The 21,916-nt window shown below is 40.6% G+C and overlaps 1 protein-coding gene across 3 annotated transcripts in view; it reads right to left on the reverse strand.

Moving 5' to 3' along the window:
• Positions 1 to 13,923, reverse strand: part of meis1a (Meis homeobox 1 a) — a 34,518-nt gene extending 20,595 nt beyond the window's left edge. For 2 of the 3 annotated variants that reach the window (XM_020049885.3, XM_020049884.3), the window contains exons 1-8: positions 13,336 to 13,922; positions 11,828 to 12,048; positions 10,954 to 11,095; positions 10,682 to 10,732; positions 10,258 to 10,308; positions 9,574 to 9,720; positions 7,582 to 7,693; positions 3,210 to 3,361 (exon numbers count right to left, since the gene is read on the reverse strand). In XM_020049885.3, coding sequence (XP_019905444.1) covers positions 3,210 to 3,361; positions 7,582 to 7,693; positions 9,574 to 9,720; positions 10,258 to 10,308; positions 10,682 to 10,732; positions 10,954 to 11,095; positions 11,828 to 12,048; positions 13,336 to 13,347 — 888 coding nt within the window. In that variant the 5' untranslated portion in view covers positions 13,348 to 13,922. Of the gene's footprint in view, positions 1 to 3,209; positions 3,362 to 7,581; positions 7,694 to 9,573; positions 9,721 to 10,257; positions 10,309 to 10,681; positions 10,733 to 10,953; positions 11,096 to 11,827; positions 12,049 to 13,335 lie in introns of all 3 variants that reach the window. The other variant, XM_010889259.3, reaches the window with a different exon arrangement.
• Positions 13,924 to 21,916: the final 7,993 nt, after the last annotated feature.

A 21,916-nucleotide genomic window follows, 5' to 3' on the forward strand; every position in this document is an offset into this window, starting at 1 on the left:
TCACCCTAGAACCTCTTTAACTTAAAACCCTAACCTGTGTCCCCTTTCCCCAATCTCTGTGTGCTGCCATCTGCCATCTACTTCCTTCTCCATCGGCCTCTTTCTCCTTATTTAATTATCTGTTCGGGTCTAAACACTGGCCATTTACCTTGTCAGAGACAAAAAAAGACCTGGCTTGTGATGTATGTGACCGCATGCTGGATTTCTGGGGAGGTCAATAAAGGCGACCCCCGCCAGGCGTTGAGTCCGGGGCCCCCCGGGGGTCCCTGGGGGCCTGTCAAAAAGGTAATGGATGATGTTTTCACTGCAGGGTGAGGGACCTAGAGAAAGAGCGAAGACTGTCCCCTGGCACAATGGGGCGCCAGCGTTGGATAAATGAACTCAGATGCCCCACCGCTCTCCTAAAAAGACCTTGTTTGGCTGCCCCTTCTTTTTGCCCCTTCCCTCTTTGTGTGTGTCCCAAATGACACCAACCATAGTACATAGTGCATTCCTTTTGTCCAGAGCCCTATGGGCTTATAGTGCACTAGGGTACCACAGGGGAAGCCCCTCGAACACTGACTTCAATCCTTGTCTTCTCATTAGCCCCAAATGTTTCCCTGGAACTGAACTAACTCTGCATTGAGTACAAAGAGGAACCCAAAGAAAGGTTTAAAAACAGTGGCCATAAGCATTTAGATATTGCGGCCATCAACAAAGGGCAGCATTCAGCTAAAAAGGGAGGTTAATATTTTTAGTCAGAAAGACTGAGACGCGATTATACACCATGTGCAATGGTCTTTATTCTTTAATTGGGTGGCGCCAATGATTCTGAATGCTTGCTCAGATAGAATTAAGGATTAATCAGGAACCATAGGTCCCAGGACTAAATTGAATTTACAAATATGAATATGGATGGACAGATCTGTAGATACGTTGAATGTACGTGGGCAAGTTCAGTCTGGCCACAGTAACTTATTAATTTGTATCATTTCATGTTCCAGATCTAATGACATCAGTGCAAGGCTGCATTATAAATGTGACTCCGGGCAGATGAACGAGGAGGGGGTTGGCTGGCGGCAGCCGCTGGCATGGGATGGCAATTCCCTCCCAGGGTATAGAATGCTGTGTTGCACGTCACGGGTTGCCATGGGTGACTGCCGCATCAACATCCAAGGGTTCTCTGGCAATAAACAACCAATGACGAATGGGTTCAGATGACCCGCTGAACTTTGACTTTTGATGATCCCAGGGTGAGAGGGGATGAGGTCATTTCAGGGCCTTCCTGTAAAACACTAGCCAGACTTATTTTTTTCTGCTTAGGGGGGGCATTCCTTTTCTCCAAAGACAGGAAACCAGGATGGAAAATGTTTCTGCATTGCATTCTAAGGTTCAAGAATCAGACCACCTCTGCTCTTATGATCTGCTCAGTTTGCCAGTTCAGAAGAACTCCTCACCCTCGTGTTTCATCAAAGCATTCCGTAACCCAGAGATTTGGGAGTTTCTTTAATTACAGGTAACTTGTAACTAATTCAAACCCAACTTCAACAAACAAAGTTACAGTACGCTAAGGGACCCAGTGCAACTCATTTCCCAGCTGTTTCTGATCAGATTTGGATAGAATGCGCTTGAGTTGGAACCTGCGTTATTATTACAGCACATCTGTGAGCAAGAGGGTGGCAAATTAGCCTCTAATTGCATTAACGAGGATTATGCCTTCCAGTTGATTTTTTGCGTTTTACATGAAACACTTTGTAAAAAGAGAAGGGGAAAAAATAAGTGAAAAAAACAGCATGTTCTGCTGTGGTTTCACTTTACGAGCTGTGGCTCTCCTCTCGCTCGCAGGCTCGAATAATGCAGAGTGCAACGAAAAGGGGGGAGGTAGTTACACCCATCCCGCCCCCTACCCCCCTCACTGTGGTAACGACCCGCCAATCCCTGCAGAACCTCCCACAATGCAGTGCAATGGCAACTATCTGTACGCCTGGATTTTGTCCCATTAGCCTATCACTTAATTACCTTTTCATTGGGGAGCCCTTCATGTAGAAAAACAGCAAAAGGCCCAAATGGCACCCCATTCACTATCTACTGCACTTCTTTTGACCAGAACCCTGGTTAAATGCAGTGCACTATATAGGGAACAGGGTGGCCTTTAGGATGAGACCAGGGCCTACATCGGAGCGATTGCTTTCGTTTACCACCCTTTACTTGATTAATTAAAAAAAGACCATGTGTGACTGTACTGAGAGGCAGACGAAAAGAGGACGAAAGGAACAGTGGTTCCATGCGTGCACGGTCACACTTGCACACACACGGCTCACTAGACATGTTCAAACCTCTACTAACTCCTTTATAGCAGAATCAATATGGTTGAAATAGAAGATACTGCTCTAAATACAAGTTCACTGAGCACACACACACACACACACACAACCCAAAAGAAATGAACACACTACGGAGAACCTGGGAATGTCTATGGTCAACCCTCCTTCTCTTTCCCTCTCTGCTTCTTTCTCCCTCTCTACCTGGTTTCTTTCTCTTCCCCTCACTGCTTTAGCCTGCAGCCACCCCCAGGTTTAGTGGTAGGTCCTGGCAGCCACCCTGACCCCCATCGAGACATCCCGATTTAGCCTCTCCTTGGAGCCTGGACAAAAAAAGGGAAGGAATGCCTGCATAGCATACTTCTCTAAGTAATTCCCTCTCTCTCAGTGTCTGGTGCAGGCCAGTTGGTGGTGGATAGGTCTCTATCTCTATTTCTATTTCTCCCTTTAACGTTCTGCGAGAGGAAAGGCTCTGTTATGGACAACGAGAACATGGCCTAGAATTTTATTCTAGTTCTACTGGAAGGCTTGAAGGGTTAACGAAGTCCAGCATAGCTCTTTTGTAGTGATTGGTATGTAAATAGGAGATTTGACATTCCTCGTCAAACACCTGCATGGATCGTCCCTTCTGATTACCTCGGTAGAGTCATCTGAACAGTAGTTTCCTCAAAAACCTGCCCGGCAACAGTGGAAATGTCTCCTCCCTCATTGCACCATTTCGGTCTTGTCACAACGATCACAAACACCCGTGAACAGGCTTTGAGGTAATGTGACGTACCTGAGGCATGACTGAGGTCAAAGAGCATGTCCAAGAGCTAAAAATGTCAGGCGGTATCACGTTGTTCTCACTACTGGCTCTAGGCTTCGAAACAAGAGCGGGATGGCGATCTGCTGCCTTGCTTTGCTCACCGTCAAGTGCTGGAAGAGCCATGCCCTCATGATGTTGGTGGCCACTTTGGGGAAGATGCCTCGTTTCTTGTTGTGACGATCCCTCTTGTCCTTGTCGGGGTCGTCATCGTCCCCCGTGCTGGGAGAGGCCGCCCCGTTGTCCAGGCAGTCACCTGTCCAAACAAATGGAACAGTCAAAGTGGGCGGGTTGGAAGGGTGGGGGGTCGGGACATTTCAGTACCAATTTGGCAATCCACAACCTTGGACTAATGGACAGAACCGCTCATTTAACATTGGACATGCTAACTCTCTGAGTAAAATGGAATGTATTTCTTCGTGATCAGCCATTCTGCTTTCCTGGTAATTGCTAGCTTAATGTGTTTAGTTGGTGCATTCAAATGAATTGTTTTTCAACTGTAGGACCAGAAAACTGGTCCTGCTATTATCCATTTTTACTTTTTTTTTTTTTTACACAGCTTCTTCAAAAACAACTGCTATGAAGTGATTAATCAAACTACACAATGGCATAGTAGAGGCTCTGCTTCACAGACTTTTAAGAGAATTCTGAAATGGATGATGTAGAGAGAACTAAAGGTCGCTCTAGACATCTCTACCGATTGACTCATCCAAATCTTCATCCAAGAATCTGATTTACATTGAGCAACAGAATAGCGCGGACAAACAGTGCGAGTCTTCAACACTACATGCAAAACACTTCTACTGTAAACACTCAGTGACGCATTTACCCTGGTGAAGAATGTAACACACACCATTGTTTATGTTCTTCACCAGAAAGACTTATGAATATACATCGCAGAAAGCTCTTAAGCCAGGGGTTGAGCTCTCTGACACCCACAGCACCCATCATTCACCCCCAAAATCCATGCAGTACATCTCTGAGAAATCACAGACCTATGGTCCCTTTCAAGTGGTACCCTGTTCCAGTGTCCTACTTCAGAACAGGGTTTGTAGTGTTTCACTCTATAAGAGTTAGGGAGCCATTTGGAACACTGGCAGAGTCCTACTTAATAAGCATTTTCTTTCCGCTTTTTAACTGTTGAAGTTTGTCTTTTATGTTTACATAGCTCCCATCTGGTCGGGAGAGCTACACTGCTGACCCTGGCTTCGTAATCCAAGGTGTCTCATTGGAAGTGAATGCTCCTTTGATCCAGTCTGGTCTGCGATCTGTATGTGCTGTCTTGCCAACTACCAGCAGAGGCTTGCTAAAGATGAAGTAGGGGAAAGTAGCCTGGACACAGTTCATGGTAGCCGGCATAAGAGCAGCGTTAGATTGGAGACAGGGTACCTTCAATACAACATTATATCCAGTTGATCTGTGGCAAAGCCTCAAACTGCTAAACTCTCATCCACCAAATGAAACTATTAATCATGGCCATATTTTCATTAAGAGAGAAACATCTGCGCTGGTCCTTTTAATTCACCTCTTCTGCAATTTTGATAAGAATAAAATAACACTAAACGGTTAACATTATGATAATGGCCTATTTATGTGAGAGTGGTTTGGAGAAAAAAAATGGAATTTCAGCCTGGAGGGAGGTGGTATATTTGGCCATGTGCATGATATCACAAGGTTGATTTGATTATAATCGACCAATGATTGTTCAGCTGGTTAAGGAGGTGGGATCTAAACCAGCCAATCTGGTTGGTGGTCACACAAATCTTCCAATTGGTTTCCCATCGCTCACCCCCAATCAGTCTGAGCATTTCAAGGTCCAAAGGAAGCTCAGGGAATACACTTATTAGGACTTATAAAACCAGATACAGTGATTTATTAGATATGAAGTGACGATTGAAAAAATATATTCAAAAGACTGCACAGGGACTTTAAAGCCTTCCAGGCATATGGCAGCAACTACTGACCATATTAGTATAATACCAGTGGTGACTTCACCTCACCACAGTAGCTTGGAGGTTGATTTCACTTCGTCTTCGCCTGTGTTTGCCTGCCCTTACCTCAGCAGCCAAAACTGAGATTCTATGGGGACCGGCGAGAGTCTGAAAAGGTGGAAATAATCATAAAAATTATGCTCAAGTCCATAAACAAGCTCTCAGCCTCATTAGGGGGACGCCAGCGGGCTCCCTCCGGCTGATTTACGCACAACACTGAGCCGCGGCACGGCAGCACTCTCTAGCCCAACGCCGACGATGGGGGGGAAAAACGCAGACATCGGTGTGACATCGGGCCAGACCTACTGATTTGTGACAGGTCGGCTTCGCTGCGGTTTCGCCCGTGTTTGCGGTGGCGGGGGCTTGGTAGATGCAGTACAGTGACTAAAAGCTTTGAATGTCAAATTCTGCCCTTCCGCAGCCAGCTACTGTGCGGGGGGAGGAGAGGGGAGTGAAAAGCGATGGGGTGACAAGGAGAGTTCCGGAAAAAGTGGCGGCTGCGCGGGAAGCCACTGCTGCTCTCAGCTTTCCTGTCTGGCTTCCAGCGAAGACAGCGAGGGTACACAGAGGAAAGCTCAGTACCGAAACAACACCGATCGCGAGGCTCAGCAGCAGTTATCCGGCCTTTACTGTCCTCCCCGCCAAAAAGCGGAGGAATTAACGGCTCATCCTTGTACTCCTTCTTCTTTTGCTTTCACTCGCTTTGACCTTGTTCTGTTCTCACCCTCTTTTCTTGTAACGTTCAATATCGTTGCTGGCTCCTTCCCTTTCTCTGCCATGTAAGAGGCCCAAGAATCTCCTTGCCGAACGTTATAAGTCAAGCTGTCAAACCCTCCGTGCTCGCAGCAGCTGCTGGCTTGCTCCATTGCTGAACTTTTTCAAAGTGTTCGCACAAAATGTTATTGGCCATGGTCTGGTGCAAGGGGCCTGGGAGGAGAGAAGACCTTTTATTTTGCACAACGCTTCCACCATGGGCCATTTGTTGCAAGGCCTACTTCCGGACGGGAGTTAGGCACGTCGCGTCAGCCAATCCAGGAGTTGGGGAAGAACGGCCTCGGTCAGGCTTGTGAAATTTTCATGGACCATGCACAAAGGTAAAATTGAGGTGAATTGACTACTTGTCTTGGAGGACATTTCTCTAGGCCTCATTAAAGCTCAAATGAACAATAGCTAAAATTTTTTACAAACTGCAGACATCCCCATAGCGATAGACTGTCCGGCTGAAACTATTTGCCTTTTTGGGGACATTATTTACCAGCTTGCACTGTTCTCTTTCTTTTATGGATCTCTGTTCCCGGCACTTACGCTACAGGTGTAAGATTTTTTCTTTCTTTGCCAGTGGTTCACATTCATAAAAATATTGGCAAATATCTTTCAAAGGTATGTCAGGTCTTTTCTTCCAAGTATTGTTAACATGGTCGCCTTCGCTCATCAAAGGGACCCAAGAAATCAGTGTAAATGTCTAAAAAGTCTACAACACCCAAAATGGATCATCCAGAAATCCACTCACCAACAACTCAACCGATACGTTTCTGCCCAGTACATCCTTGAAGGAGCCACAATTCCTCAAACATCCGAAGGGGAAATAAAAAGGGCATTAGCAGTGTTTGTGTTCTGGGCCTTTTGTTCTGGCTGCGTCTGACCGTGTTTGTGTTTGGGAGTTATCCCTGAAGCCGTCCACCCGTGGCGGTGCTAAACTGCAAATGTATGCAGGAGATAACAAAACCCAGAGCGCTTGTTGCACTTGGCACACAAAGCGCACGTTGCAAATGGCCCTGGTAATAGGTGATACACATCTGACTGCAACTACTGGGACAGTGAGGCAGGGGTCCACGAACCAAGAGCCCTGCAAATAAAGACGGCCAATAGGAAAGGAGAGAGAGTTCTTCTTCTACCTCAACTATTAGGAGCGAGCCTAGCATTTAATGTGTGTGCAGGGTCTGGTGTGTGTGTGTGTGTGTGCGCGTGCGTGTATACAGCCCTCTGTTATTTTTCTTTCCCCATGTCCAAATAAAAGAGGCGCAGAGGCTGCTATATAAATCGTCGCTCAGTCGTCTAGAACATAATGCGCCCTTTCTTCCAGCTCGGCGTTCGCTTTTTTCTGTCCACCCTCATCATTCACTCTCTCTTTCTCTCGGCTGTCTCCCTGTCTATTCAGCATCACATCCAATCCATCCTGACCAACACGTGACACTCGCTTGACATCGGATATGTCCCGATACTTTCGAATACTTTAGTTTGCCCGTTTCCACCGTTCTCGCTTGACGGTACGTGACGGGCCAAAACAACCCAGTCATGGTGGACCCAGTCATTTTTTTTCTTTCGCTTTTTTTTTTTTAAATCCTTTTAATTTCAGCCCATTTTTCTCGCCCAGGCATTTCACACTTAATTGAATCTGATCAGTGGCAATTCTCCAGAATAGTTTGACGTTCACGGCCCCTCCTACTGACCAGGAAGTAAAATGCGTCTGTTGGAGAGCCCTCACCTTGTTCACTGCTATTGTCTCCGCTGTGTGACGTGTGTCCCCCGCTGGAGGGTCCTGGCGTCCCCGACGAGCGAATGGATGCTGTGTCGTCGTGGTCCCTGTTCCACGAGATCTGATCGGACAACAAATGCACAGTGAGCTGACAGGCAGAAGTACAGTAAGGCAGGGAAGAACATTCATAGAACATACTGGCTAGACACCCTCCTTGGCTTGTGCGTCGTGGCTAAACTTAAGGTCAGAATGCAAACGCTATTATTTGTAATTGTCTTTGAACGATGAACGAATGACAACAAGTCGGCTTCGGGGGGAAAGGGGATAAGGGGAAAAATAGACAGTATATCATGTATTGCGCTGCATACCAAAAGAATGCTGTCAGGGTGGGGTAATATAAAACATATGCTCCGAACGCAAATGGTTAAAGCAGCGATGGCCAAGTCCAACAAGAGGATTTCCCAACGCAACGGGCAACGGGAATGGAATAGAGGCAATGGAAATAGCGCTGAAAAGATTTGTTCAATCAGAATCAAACCGCACCCGAGAGACAGAGGGTGGCAAGTGCCGAGACCCGAACATGCATACGCACAAACTTGCACGCATGCACACACACACACACACACACACACAGACACACACGCAACACTGCCACAACCCATTATTCACCCACTTGAGAGAAGAAATTAAGTGTGGAATTAAGTGTGAAAATGACATGCTAGTGGGCTTGCGATACAGGACCCAAGTGCTTGCGAGCTGGGGTGGTTATTGTGGGTGTTGTTCCATGGGCTTACTGGGAGAGTGGGGGCTGGTTGGACTGGTTGTTGGGCTGACCTCCAGATCTAGTTCTACAGTTTATGGGGCTACATTATGTATGCACTTTCTGCAGGCTCTTTTATCCTATGCGACTTGCATTTTAGTATGACCCTGAATAGGAATCGAACCCATGACAGTGCCACACACAATTTGTTTATTCAATGGTATAAAATGTATTGAGTACTCATGGAGCATGCCTTATCATTGATCACACTTTGATCATAACAGTAAGACACTGGCACGTGACAGCACAATCATAACTGACAATCCCAGTGCAGATCAGCCCACGTGACTAACTAGGCTGCCAGTACACAGAAGTGTGAACTGAAAGAGATGGGCATACATTTACGACATTGTTTTTGTATTACAGAGCTTGGAAACATCTAGTAAAGTAAATGGGACACTCTGGACGTCTCAACAACTGCCTGATATTGAGAGGGTGTTTGAAACTTAATACTGAGACATTTAAGTTGTGCGCCAACAGCGCCATTTGACACACCACTAAGCTGCCTGAATTTATGCTCGCTGCTGTGGTAAATAAAGGGTTAAATGGTTAACAAGTCGCTGTGGTTCATGATGACATGGCACAAGAAAGAAGGGATTCCATATTCTTAAAGCCTTGCTTGAAGGGTGGGTGCAAGTTGATCTAAACTTACTGGCTTGGTTGGTTGCATTCAAGTGAAGTAAAGGGCTTGACTTTAAACCTCTTGTGGCTTTTTTCGAACAAATGCAGCACAATCAACACGTAAAAACATTAGGTGTTAAAATGTTTTCTATCACAGCTAAGTAATATAACCATAATTAATCAATTGTTATCCAGATTCAATAAACAATTTGCGCAAATATCAAAATAAAGACATATTAGGAGAAGTATACTTGAAATGTAAAAACAACTGACGGCATTAAGGAATACATTTGGATATGCCACTTCTACACGGTTTGAACATCGATGCGTAGTTTAGCTACAACCACGAATTGAAGTTAGCCTATATTGTTCTTACTGTTTTATGGCTTACAGGTGAGATTTGAATTCTTTTTAAGTCACTTAACAATTTTTTTCAAAAGATTTACTAAAATCTATTTTTCATTATCTATTTGGACAAAATTATGAGTCAACATAAATTGAGCTACAAGTATTCTCAGCAGGCCAACTAGAATTGTAGTAATCCCTATGTGATAGTTTACCTGATCAAGAGGCCCAGACGATCTTGTAAAATCTTCACTGTCAGATTTATTTCCACCGTCCCTGTCGTCTATGACCAAATCAATAGGCATTTTTCCTTTCAAGCAGCTGATATATCGATGACAAAAATTATCACATAGCTCGTGTACCTGCAAACACAGAGGACAAAAAAGATAGGCTATTAAAAGCTAGTGAACTGCTGCAAACTCCTAAAAAGGTCTAATTGATGTTCTGGTATAAGTGACAAAAGTGCTATCTCTCGCCTTAACGTAATTACAATTAAAGCAAATTGTCTTTAAAAATATCAGAACTGTAGGCATTTATTCGATTTCAATTAACATCACTTTTAGAAATACAACTCATTACTTTCTTGTACTTTATTTTACAGATACTAAATGAAGAGACATAAATGGTTGACTTAAGTTATTTTTCTAACCTGATCTCATTAATAAAAGTTGCAAAAGATCTATGACAATATGGCGATCATTATATACATACTCGTCTTCGCCTCATATGCTGTAACCATTATCAACTCCATACATTTTTTATTTATTTTGGCAACCAATATTCTACCACAATTATAACACCGCTACTACGAATGTATAGCCTAGACTAAAACATCAGATTTTGCGGCAATACGCAGCAATATCAGTCACACGTGGAATCAGAGGATTGGGTAAATCTACCTTCTCCAGCTCGAGCAGATGAAACCGTAATACCTGAATTGCCTGAATCATCTAGGAGAGGGAAAGTTAGCATTAAAGACATTAAATCGCATTTCTATATGTATATAAAGATATATATTGTGTGTTAGCGTGGTCACGCCTATTAAAAACGTGTAGGCAATATGCCTAAAATCAGGATAAACAGAGATCAAAATAATTATCATAAAGGCAAACAAACTTCATGACAAGAAAATCGTTTTGACAGATTACCATTAACACAAACGTTTAGTGTCTGTAACTACACTAATAATAACGAGGACTGAGACGAAGTCAAATTCACACTAAAGTGTCAGCTACTCCAGGTTATATAACTGGGGCATGTATTCATAGGCCAACTGTTCGATGTAGGCTACTGGTGAACGGTCTGAAAAATGTGAGTTCTTACCAAATTATCCAGTTCTGGATTTGACGAAAATAAAGGCTTCTCTGATCTAATCTGAAAAAAACGGATAAAGCAAATTCACTTTTTGGGCGTCATATATCATTGATAACCTAATCATGGTGTTTCCGTACATTGGCCAGATTGTTCCTTACAAAGTTTTTATACGCAGAATGACAAAATATGCTAACATTCATAACGGTTAAACATTGAATATAACAGTTAAATCGAATAGGCGTATAATGGCTTGAAACAAAAAGTTAATGTATATGTCTAACCTGTTTTGAAAATACAGCTATATCTTCATTGAACGACTCAGAGGAACACACGTCGCCTCCAGCCACCCCAGTTTCTCTCGGCGTGCAAGTTGCTAATTCACATTTTTCAAAAATCAGTGCTAGAAGTGGGAAAAGGGGATGCCTGAAGAGAAGAAATATGATATTAATTTCATTAGCTTCATTAACCACGACAAACTAGCAAAGTTTGACAACACCTTATTTTGAACACATTTAAGGACAACAAATATATTCAGTGACTACGGTGAAAAAATAACATTGTGAATTTTATTGTAGTTTTAGACTATTAAATCTGTGACTAGGCGTATAATATGGCACACAAATATGCCTATAAAGTAGCCAAGTTAGTTTGAGAATTTGTCTGACGAAGCCTATATTTGGCTTTACAAACATCTTGGGGTAATGTTTTCTGAATCAGCCATGGATCCCAAAACAACAGGATACATGCAGATCTTGAAAAACTTTCAATGCTAATTAATAATGTATTAAAACTGAGAGACATATAAACGAAGCCATATGCAATTGCTTTGACCACAACAACTTCAGAAAAAAAACAGATTTTAAGGAGTTTTCAACAAGTAGCAAATTACATCATACGTAATAACCAACAACAAGGACGCAAATAACCTCTGAATGCCTTTAAATATAGATCTTTCTAGGGTAGATGAAGGGGTAATATATGTTGTAATATTATTCTTTTGGGCCATTCTCCTGAACATTTATAACAAAGAGCATCAACACTATTTGGCTAGAGAGAGTTTTCCGAAAGTCTCTTAAACTTTCCTCGCTCACAATTATCTGTTGGTTAATATCCCCAATGACCATCCATTTTACATTGGCAGTAAAGAAACCGTACCCATAAATGGCATCTTTGTCTCTTTTTATAGCGTCGTTGACGGAGGAGCCCATACTGGGCGGTATAGCATTGGCGTGTGTTGAGTGCGGGTACTGGTGCGAGTGGAACTGGGGCCCGTGGTTCAGGTGAACCGCTTGCATGGAGCGACCTGCGTGAGGGTCCCCGTATATGGTCGAGGGCAGCCCTACCCCGTCCATTCCGTAATGGGGAAGGTCTTCATACTGTTAAAAGTGCAGAGAATACAATATTATCAAATACTCAGTGGCACTGTTGTACTGCCTTTCCTAATGTTGAATTAAGGCCTATAGCCTACAAACAGGCGTATTACTAAAGGTAACTAAATATTGATAATAATGATAATGAAACGAATTATAAGTATTAATAATCATCCATTTGATAACAATAACGGGTAAAATAGATTAAATGAAGTTGTAAAACTGTAACTAAATGCAAATACGTTGAGGCCTACTAAAGGAGTGTATGAAAAAAGTGCTAATGTGTTAGGTATATGGTGGTAATAGAAGTCTATCATACGTTCACTGGTAGGAATAATATTTGTGGCAATAAAATAATACGCTGATTGTCTAATTGAAAATAATAAACAGACAATATAAAAAATGTAAAAAGTTAACTTTTATGTGTTTAAAACTTTCAAAGGTTTTGGAAGGCCAACTATACAATAGGGAGTAGTTTAGACAAAAAAATAGCGCAAGTATCTACATGTTCCAATCTGCGTTCTTGCTAATATTTCAAAGAAATAAATTGTCTTGTTTATCTTTATCAAACTAATAGCTTAGAGAAACGTTAAATAAAACATTTGTTTTTATTTTAAATAGGAGTAGCCATGCATAAACGCTATCTGAAATAATCACATATTTATGACTGTAAATGTTGGATTGATTTAAATATGAGACACATTAGCTACACATTTGAAAATAATATGATTTTTTGAAAAATATATCTCAACCCACAGCAAATATTATGTAAATAATTTATAATTGTTAATTAAATTCCATAACACATTTGTGAAATGTAGTCAATGCTCTTGTTGTCAAACTTACAGAAGTTTGATGTAAATATTTTAAGTTAATGTGTTACAAATTGGTTATAGCCTAGATTAAACATGGACACTGAAAGATGGAGACAGCTTCTACAAAATGCAGAATATAAAAACATGTCAAAATGGGGATGTTGAAATAAATTAGGCCTATCAGGTGGTCAAGTTTGCAGTCTAGAGTATCTAGCTCTTAATACAATATAAAACGCAATCATTTATTCCTCACACACACACTCTCTCTCTCTCTCATACACACACACACACTCGTTAAAATGCTGAGTAGTAGCCAAGTATGTAGCAGAAGTAGGCTACCAATAACAACTTAGACCTGCAGTCTACCGAAGGGTTAGAGGTGTCGGTTTGTAATGCCATATAAATTAAAATGTGCGCACTGTAAGCCACGTCTCAATTTTAGCTTAATAGTAATTGCTAAAAGTTCTGTTATACTCACACGTTGCGCCATCGGCCTGTCACTCTAGCCGACTCTCTTGGACTCCAAGCGTCTTCTACGAGGCCAGGGCTGTATATAAACACTTAACTCCAAATGCAAGATTATGAATCCCGTGCGCGTCTCTCCAGAGGATGATTGCCAGACTGAGCGTAAGTCCAGCAAAAGACAAAAACACCACAATCCAGTACCGTGCTCCTTTGCTTTCTTCTGTAGACGGTTCACAACAAGCTACACAATGTTACGACTTCACGCTGGAGACTGCTGTTAAATGCCCATTGCCGAAAAAACATTGAGACTATCTCTTAACAAGCAAGCTGTCAATCAATATTGGGGTTGTCAAGTTCCTTAATTAATGAGGACTCCTCTTGCGCTTCTCTCACTTGGAATGCTTCATATATTCATGTAGATGTTCAAAAACAGTCCCCATCGTCTCCTCGATCACTTGCAACTCCAGTGAAGGTTTCTTTGATGCAATAGCCTACCATCCAAGTGGGGATCTGAAGAAGGAGGGGTGATCTTTCCTGACTTAGTTTCTCTTAAAGGAGCCGTGGCTTGTCCGCCTGTTTTGGAGGCTCGCGATCTGCAGTGCTGTGTGACTGCGGTGCCTGGCTCTCGGAATGTGTGTATGTTGTATCAGTGTGCAGAACGCATAGCTCTGAACCATTAGAAACCCGGAAGTAGTGGTGGCCATAGCTGATCAAGTAATAGAGTGGGAATATAACTGTATAGATGGTGCTCAGCTGTAAGTTTCTAATAATAGAAACAGCTATGTATTTTTTCACATAAAAGTAGTCTATTTAAATAACCCATTCAAATTCATATTTAAGTGTGTCTGATAAGACTATCCGGTTAATTTTAGCATTCTTGAACATTTATTGGAGGTGGTGTGAAATAATTTGAAGCTGGCTCCCAGGATTGCCTGACAGACATTTTGTCCAGTTTGACAGTAGAAGTGAGAAGAAAATTACAAAAGACAATACGTTTAAACAGAGATATTGACAAAAAATTCCAATATGGCCTATTCACTATCGGTGATATGCGGACCCGTTTCAGTATGAACAGATTGAAGTTTTAAAAAACTTTTAAATATTTTGAGTAAGTTAAGCATTTCACAACAATTGCTATTGCATTATAGACCCACTTAGAAATTGGACGACCTTGGGTAGGCCTACACTAAACCTCTAACATTTCTATAATTGGTTGTAAGTATAAGATGTTATCTATTTAATAACCTTTCAAGAAATGTTATAACTAATTTAATGGAGAAACGTAATGAATCATATACAAAAACTGTAGGAAAGGCAAATAGCGTTTATTATAGCTTTTGCAATGAAATAATAATAATAATTCAGTTAAATGTATGAATGTATTTGTTTGGTATTCACATTTTCAGTCATTATTAACATTACCTTAATTTAAAACACACCACAATCCGCAGTGAAAATAATGTTTAACCTAAACAAAACTTGAACTGGACCCACCTTTATATTTTGGTCAAGTAAATCTACCAGGAGGGAGTTAACAATATTTGAGGCATACATATGAAAGTTCTCCATCTTCAGAATGTCTCATCAAATGTTTGTAACCGATCCAACTATAATTTTCTACTGTGTGGCCATAATTTAGCGTGTGAAACCATTGGTCCGAAATGTTTTTACACAAAGGCCGAAGATATTTTCTACTTCAATTAAATTCAAAAGTAATTTAAGTTAAAGAATGTTACAACTAAAAGTAGCAACGGAAAGACGTGCTCTTACTGTCTTTACATTTTTCCAGTTATGTTTTCGAACAATATTTTATATGCACAAACTGACAATAATCTGTTTTCAACATTTCTATAATGAAATGAAGGGATTGTATGTTGCAACATTGATTTATATTATTTTTGGCTTGCAATCGTCTCAAACAAGTATTTTAATTAACGACGGATAAACACGTTTTCAAGGTTTTTAATTAATACTGTTTCACTATGAAGTTTGATTTGTCGTTACTGGACCATTTGCGCCATCTAGTGCAAGTTCAATCATTACGTGTTAAAGTTGTTGTATACACTTAGAGCAGGGGTGTCAAACCGGTTCCACGGAGGGCCGAGTGTCTGCAGGTCTTTGGGTTTTCCTTTAAATTGGTTCCCAGGTCAGACCTGAACAACCAGGTGGGGGTAGAAATTAACCAATTAGTGAACTAATTAATCAATCAGGTACAAGGTGAGAGCGAAAACCTGCAGACACTCGGCCCTCCGTGGAACCGGTTTGACACCTGTGACTTAGAGTAAGAGAACATATTTCACTATGCATTAACATAGGTTATATTGCATTTGTATTGGACTCATTTGTGGAATTTAACAAGCAGTATACTTTTCTGGCTCTAGCAAAACTAGGTACGTTCCCTTTAAAAATAAGGAAGTTATTGTGTTAGACAACAGTGTCTACTTCCAAAAGTCTGTTCTGGGTTAAAAAAAAAAGGATTCACTGTTACATGATGTGCTTTACCAGGGACGTCACTAGAAAATCATGGATGGGGGTCTGGGCATACTTCCCAAAACATATTTTCCTAATGTATTTTTAAAGTAACAAAGGGTGTGAAATATATCAAAAGAAGGTTATTTTTGGTCAAGGTTGGCTAAAAGTATACCTGTCTCATAGTTTGTGTTAGACACTGATCTAATATGACTTAAATTCTATCAAAATAAAGAAATTAGTCCACTCTGTCTTCATCCATCCAACACCAACAAAAGTCACAAAAACGGCTGTACTATGTAGACAAAATACTCATGTCAACTATAGTTTGTAGTAAATTAACATTGACATACAGTATATTCTGTTTCTAAGCTAGTTTCTCATAATCATTCTGAATCATTTAAAAAACAGATTTAGCCATTAGCCCATTCACCTCGGTATAAAGTAATTAAAAAAGATATCATAATTAAAAAAGAAAAATTTAACAACACTTCCTCTGAACAGAATATGTTGCAACAAAAACAAACATGAATCTGTGAAATGCACAGTTTTGCAACTGTGTTCCTGATGATTATTAGCCAAGTGACATATAAATGTTAGCTAGCATGTGATTAATGGTAAATTCATATTTTCAGTAGTTCATTAGTGTTGTCGCTAAAAATTACAACCCCCTATTATCGGCCACCACATTTTTTACGATCTCCCAAAAAAATATAACCTCCATACATTTCTATAAAAAAAAATTGGGGGGCTAGCTGAAATCTTATAGTGATTAACAAAACGTACCATTGCTTTCCAGTGCATTTACATTTTGAACTTGAGAGGATTTACTTCTCTGACCAGTAGAAAGGTTAGCTATCATTTACACAAGACAGCTAGCTTCAGATGAGCAAGTTACGTTCAAAGCATCAAACTCAACCGAACATGCTGCCAAATGAACACGATTCTATACAATTTGTAAGAAGTTTGTATGTGATGGAAAGGTTGACGAAAAAAATGTATGACAGAGAAAATATATTTACTGATATTGATTTATTTAGGGGGGGCTAATTAATATTTGAGGGGGGCAAAATGCCTAGCGACGTCCCTGTTCTTCACTCATTCCAAATGTAAGCACACTAAATTTGAAATTACTTTGGTTCATGAGCAATGCAATTCATGCATGCGAATATCAAAATCAAATGGATGCTTTTTGCATGGACTGCTCTCTGATCAGAAACTGAGGCATATCTTTTTCATTCTGACATACATCTCATTATTATATATGTATGGATACATAATACTGCAAATATTATGCAAATGTATGTAATACAATATATGATTAATAGGAAGGAAATGCAATCCTCTAATGTACCAATCAACTTACTTTTTGCCTTCAATAACCATTTAATATTAAGTATGTGCTTGGGTTTACATACCCAATTCATTCCCCCGACCCCCCCAGGACCATCCCAAAATAACAAGACCCAAGGGCTGGATAATGACAGTGGGATATTTTGGGGATGACTGGGGACATTTTCAGTCATGGTATTGTTATTATTATTACAGGATGGTCACAAATCCCAAATGGCACTCTATTCCCTGCATAGAATGCTACTTGGTGCAATTTGGGGCCCAAAGCGTGGGACATTTCAGATTGCACTGGAATGTGAAAAGAGCGAGGTAATGGCCACCGGAAAAGGTCACGGCTGCAATTATCTTTGGCCTCAGACGACAGAGACAGCTGAGAAGGCCTGGTATTCTTCCTGTTGTAGCTTGCTGTTGCTGTTTTGGGGGCCAAAGGGACAATGATTCTTAAACCCTGTGGGCCCACTTGGTTGCTATTCTCATACTTTCAAAGAATCACAAAAATGTGATACGATTCAAATAGACTACCTGGAACAGGCATCTGCCAGGGATGAGAACAGTTTGTGTAATAGTTACTAAGAAACATTATATTGTAGATGCACACACACAGTAAGACAATCACACACACGACACATAAACAAACACACAGTTGTGACATGAGTCCACAGACGCACAGACATAACAATCTGGTTTTTTATCTGAATTGTGAAACAAAAAAAAGCATTGGATTGGTGAAAGACTTCCTCACACCAGTTCATTCCTTTAAAATCTATTAAAGGTGGCCTGGCTGGTGTAGTGTTCTAGTCAGCTGTCTCAAGAGCACATGCAGTGCCTATTGAAAGTCCACAACCCCCAGAACCTTTTAAAAAAAAATTCTCAGAACGTCATGCATTTAAAGTAGCGTGTTCCTGTTTTTCTACACACCATACTACACACTTAAAAACATTGGAAATAAAACTTTTCTTTAAAATAGGAAACCAAATCATATTTGGATAAGTCAGTACCCCTCTGAGTTAATACTTGGTGGAAGCACCATTGGCAATAATCGCAACAAAACTGGTCAAACTCTGTCAAGTTCCTTGGGTAGCACCGATGGACAATTATCTTCAAGTTACGCCACACATTTTCGATTGGATTTAGGTCAGGGCTCTATCTTGGCCACTCATGAACACAATGTACATTTCATTGCTAATTTATGGTCCTGCGTGTCCTTTAAATGTTGAATGGTTTGCTTTGGGAAACGAGACATGACGCGCCAACCGTAAAACCTTGTCATCAATACATCTTGCTACAGAGCAATAGAATCTCCTCCATCAAATGGGATTAAAGTTTTGACTTGCCCCCCACCAGGCAGGCCAGGTTCCTGTGCATTTGATATTCCTGTCCCATGCACACTTTAACCAGTCTTGGTCATACAAGCTGTAACCGTGTCAAAGTAGCCATGGGTGCTCTGATTAGTCTCCTACTTGCTTGGTTGTCCAGTTTGGAGGGAATGTCTGAGCTTGGAATATCTGCGCTAAAACTTCTTAGTAATTGTCTTGAATGTTTTCCAAGGAATATTCAAAGCCTTGGAAAGTTTTTCATATATGTCCCTGCATATATTACTGCAAATTTGTCCCTAAGTTCTTTTGAAAGCTCCTTTGGTAGTAATGGTTGAGCATTGACCTTGCAATTCACTACCCAAGAGACGGAACCTACAGATATTGCTGAATTCCCCTGTAATCAAATAAACCAATACAATTTAACACAGGTGGAGATCTGTTCTGATGCAAATTTTGCCAAGTCTATCCGTTTTTTTAATCTTGGTTCTCCCTCAACCAAGGAGTATTGGCCAGGACATAACCGCTGTTAGGATAGGGCAGACCCAACAACCACAATTGGACCTGTAGGCGCCAGCCCTACCACAAGGAGACACTAGAGGGCGTTGAGACAAGGCTCCCCTGTCCAGCATCTACTCGACCAACCGCCAGACTGTGCTGAGCCAATTTGCACTGTCTTATGCAAGACCCCTGGGCACTGTTGATATCCTGAGACACAGATTCAAACTGATGAAATGAAGCAGCTGTGAAGTCAGGCAGTGAGTTTTGGGGTTTATCTCTCTGTCGATAAAAAAATGCCAAAAATCGTTTCCGTTTATGTACAAGAAAACAGGCACACCTTAGGAAGAGGTTCGAAAATATTCAGACAAAACAAATATTGAATAGCCTTTATGTGATATTTGATACAGGTTTTAGGAATCAAAGAAGAGACATTTGCAGAATGTAGTACAATAAAATCAATGATTGGGCTATACTGATGTTAAACTAGAAGTGTTACCTGATAATAACCCAATGCAATATGTCTTAATACAATGCGTGAGAAGCTCATTTCATACTTAATTATCATATCATGAGATTTAATTCAATATTTATTTACGTTTAAAAGAAAAAGCACTGCAATAGAGTGAAAGGCATGGAGTTGGCCAGACATACAAAATATATTTTTCTTAAAAACAGCTTAATGACTACACCAGACTACATCTGCCCCCTTCGCTGTTCTTGTGTTGTTCCGGTCAACTGAATGTAATGTGGACATGCAAGAGTTAGAAAATTAATGAATAGCGTAGACTGACCAGAAGGTGGTGGAAGAACACAACTATTATATTGTACTTTGGTCAATGGCTCCTTGATGCGCATGTTAGCAAATTTCATTCATTGATACAGCCATTTTCGTTTTTACTTTGGCAGAAACAACTGTGATTGAGATGAGTTGAACATTACTGAAAATTATATAATACAACTGCTCAATGTGATAAATCCTTGATATATGCAGCTCCGGAAAAAATTAAGAGACCACTGCACCTTTTTCTTTCCTTTCCAAAAAAGTCGAAAAGAATGGTTAAAATCAAGAGACCACTGCAAATTTAAAGCTTCTGTTCTTCACTCAAAACTTTCCTTTTCAACTTTTTGGAAAGAAAAAGGTGCAGTGGGCTCTCAATTTTTTCCGGAGCTGTATATTTTTCCTTCAAATATTTTTAGTGAAGGACCATAGAGATTGATAGAGGGAAATCCATATGCTGCAGTCATTATGGCATCTGAGTGCAGAAGCACAGATCGTAATGGACCCAGATAGCCTATCGGACATATACATCTAAACCATCAGGTTATCATTTACAATACTAATAACAGAAGGAAAAAAGCAATTTTTTAATGCATTATGGGACTAATTGAGTTATTGCACACATACACGCACTTCTCAGAATATGTATTTTTGCTAGAAGAACACCTAAAGAGGAATAAACTAGCTCTGCCAACCTCCTTTCCTATGTCTTGCCCACTCCGCATCAATAGTCTCTCATTGGAAATGACAGCTCGTGATTCATCTTGGTTTAGTTACAAATCTTTGGCAGGAACATTATTTAGGCCATCCCCATTTAAAATGTATCAATATTATTTTGTATTGGCTTTTTGCTGATGACCTTGTTGACATCCACTTGCATAACCTTCCTGATCAAGATTGTCTAAAGTGCATTACTAAGGCCTGACAATACGATACCCCCTCTAAAGGTAAATCATTTGTAGCTAAATGTGTTGGTGTCATCCTGATGTCATTCCATTTATTTTAGATACAGTATAACATGAAGTAGCTATTTAATATTGTGGGAAGTATTCATTCCAAATGTTGTTGCCCTACCAAAAAAATTACTGCGTCACAATGGGATTCTAGTACTTCTAATGTCCATTATTAAGGCAGTTGCTATAACCTGCCAAATTCTGACCAAAACGTTGTGCTGTTGCTACAGTGGTTGCTTTGTTCAGTATTCCCTAGTAGAGTTTGTTCAGGGCTAGGATGGCGGACAGTTTATCTCATAAGTGCTTGCTCTCTTTGCGCAAGTAAATCACTCTCCAAGGACAGTGCAATTTACAGTTGTTAGCTAGCTAGTTTGGCTTTTTTAAAGTAAACACATTATATTTTCAAGTTATAAGTTAAACCAAAATTGCTATAGAAGCACAACTGTCACAGAAATAAGCTTAAACAGCATAATTGTTAAACAACATAGGGGGATGTTTTGTACCAGATGGACACTATTGGGCATGAAAGGGTCTGTATTTTAGCAAGCTAACATAGGGCATCATTAGCTATTCTTGAAAGACTGGCATCATTGTTTTCTATTAAATATTCGACAACATTAGCAATTTTGTCATATTTCCAAGCCCCTAGTGTAACAAAACAAAAGAGTAATTATCCCCAGTTTAAAGTCATTAGCCATTGTTTAACCTCCAGGTATCAATATGGCTGTAGTGTCTATGGAATGTTAGTGACCATGGCAACAACACGACCAAGTGATGGAGGTGCAATCCATGAAAAATTTAATTTTCAGTCCAATGCAACTAAACAAAGTAGAAAGTCATTATGGTATTGGAATCCACAGGCTACTTCCTGCCATTTTCCACTGTGTCTGGACATTGAAAAACAAATGAGAAATCATATATCAACATGGTCTTTGGCATATGTCCAGATTAAAATGTACACAGAAATGTAACTACGACTTTAAGGTCCTGGTCTTTGAAAACTTTGCATTTGTTTGGGATAACTGCAATTCCTCAAACTGTAGACATCCCACAAGGAACAGATGACCGACTCTTGCAGCTTTCCCCTGGGAATATAGAACCATGTTACGCTCATTGCCAATAGAACTCATTGCCAATAGAACTCATTGTAAATAGAACTCATTGCAATAAGCGTAATGTGATTGAAATGAGCGTAATTGTGATATTGGCTCATTGCCAATATCACAG

The sequence above is a fragment of the Esox lucius genome, chromosome 9 (genome assembly GCF_011004845.1).
Source record: "Esox lucius isolate fEsoLuc1 chromosome 9, fEsoLuc1.pri, whole genome shotgun sequence".
Classification (NCBI taxonomy): domain Eukaryota; kingdom Metazoa; phylum Chordata; class Actinopteri; order Esociformes; family Esocidae; genus Esox; species Esox lucius.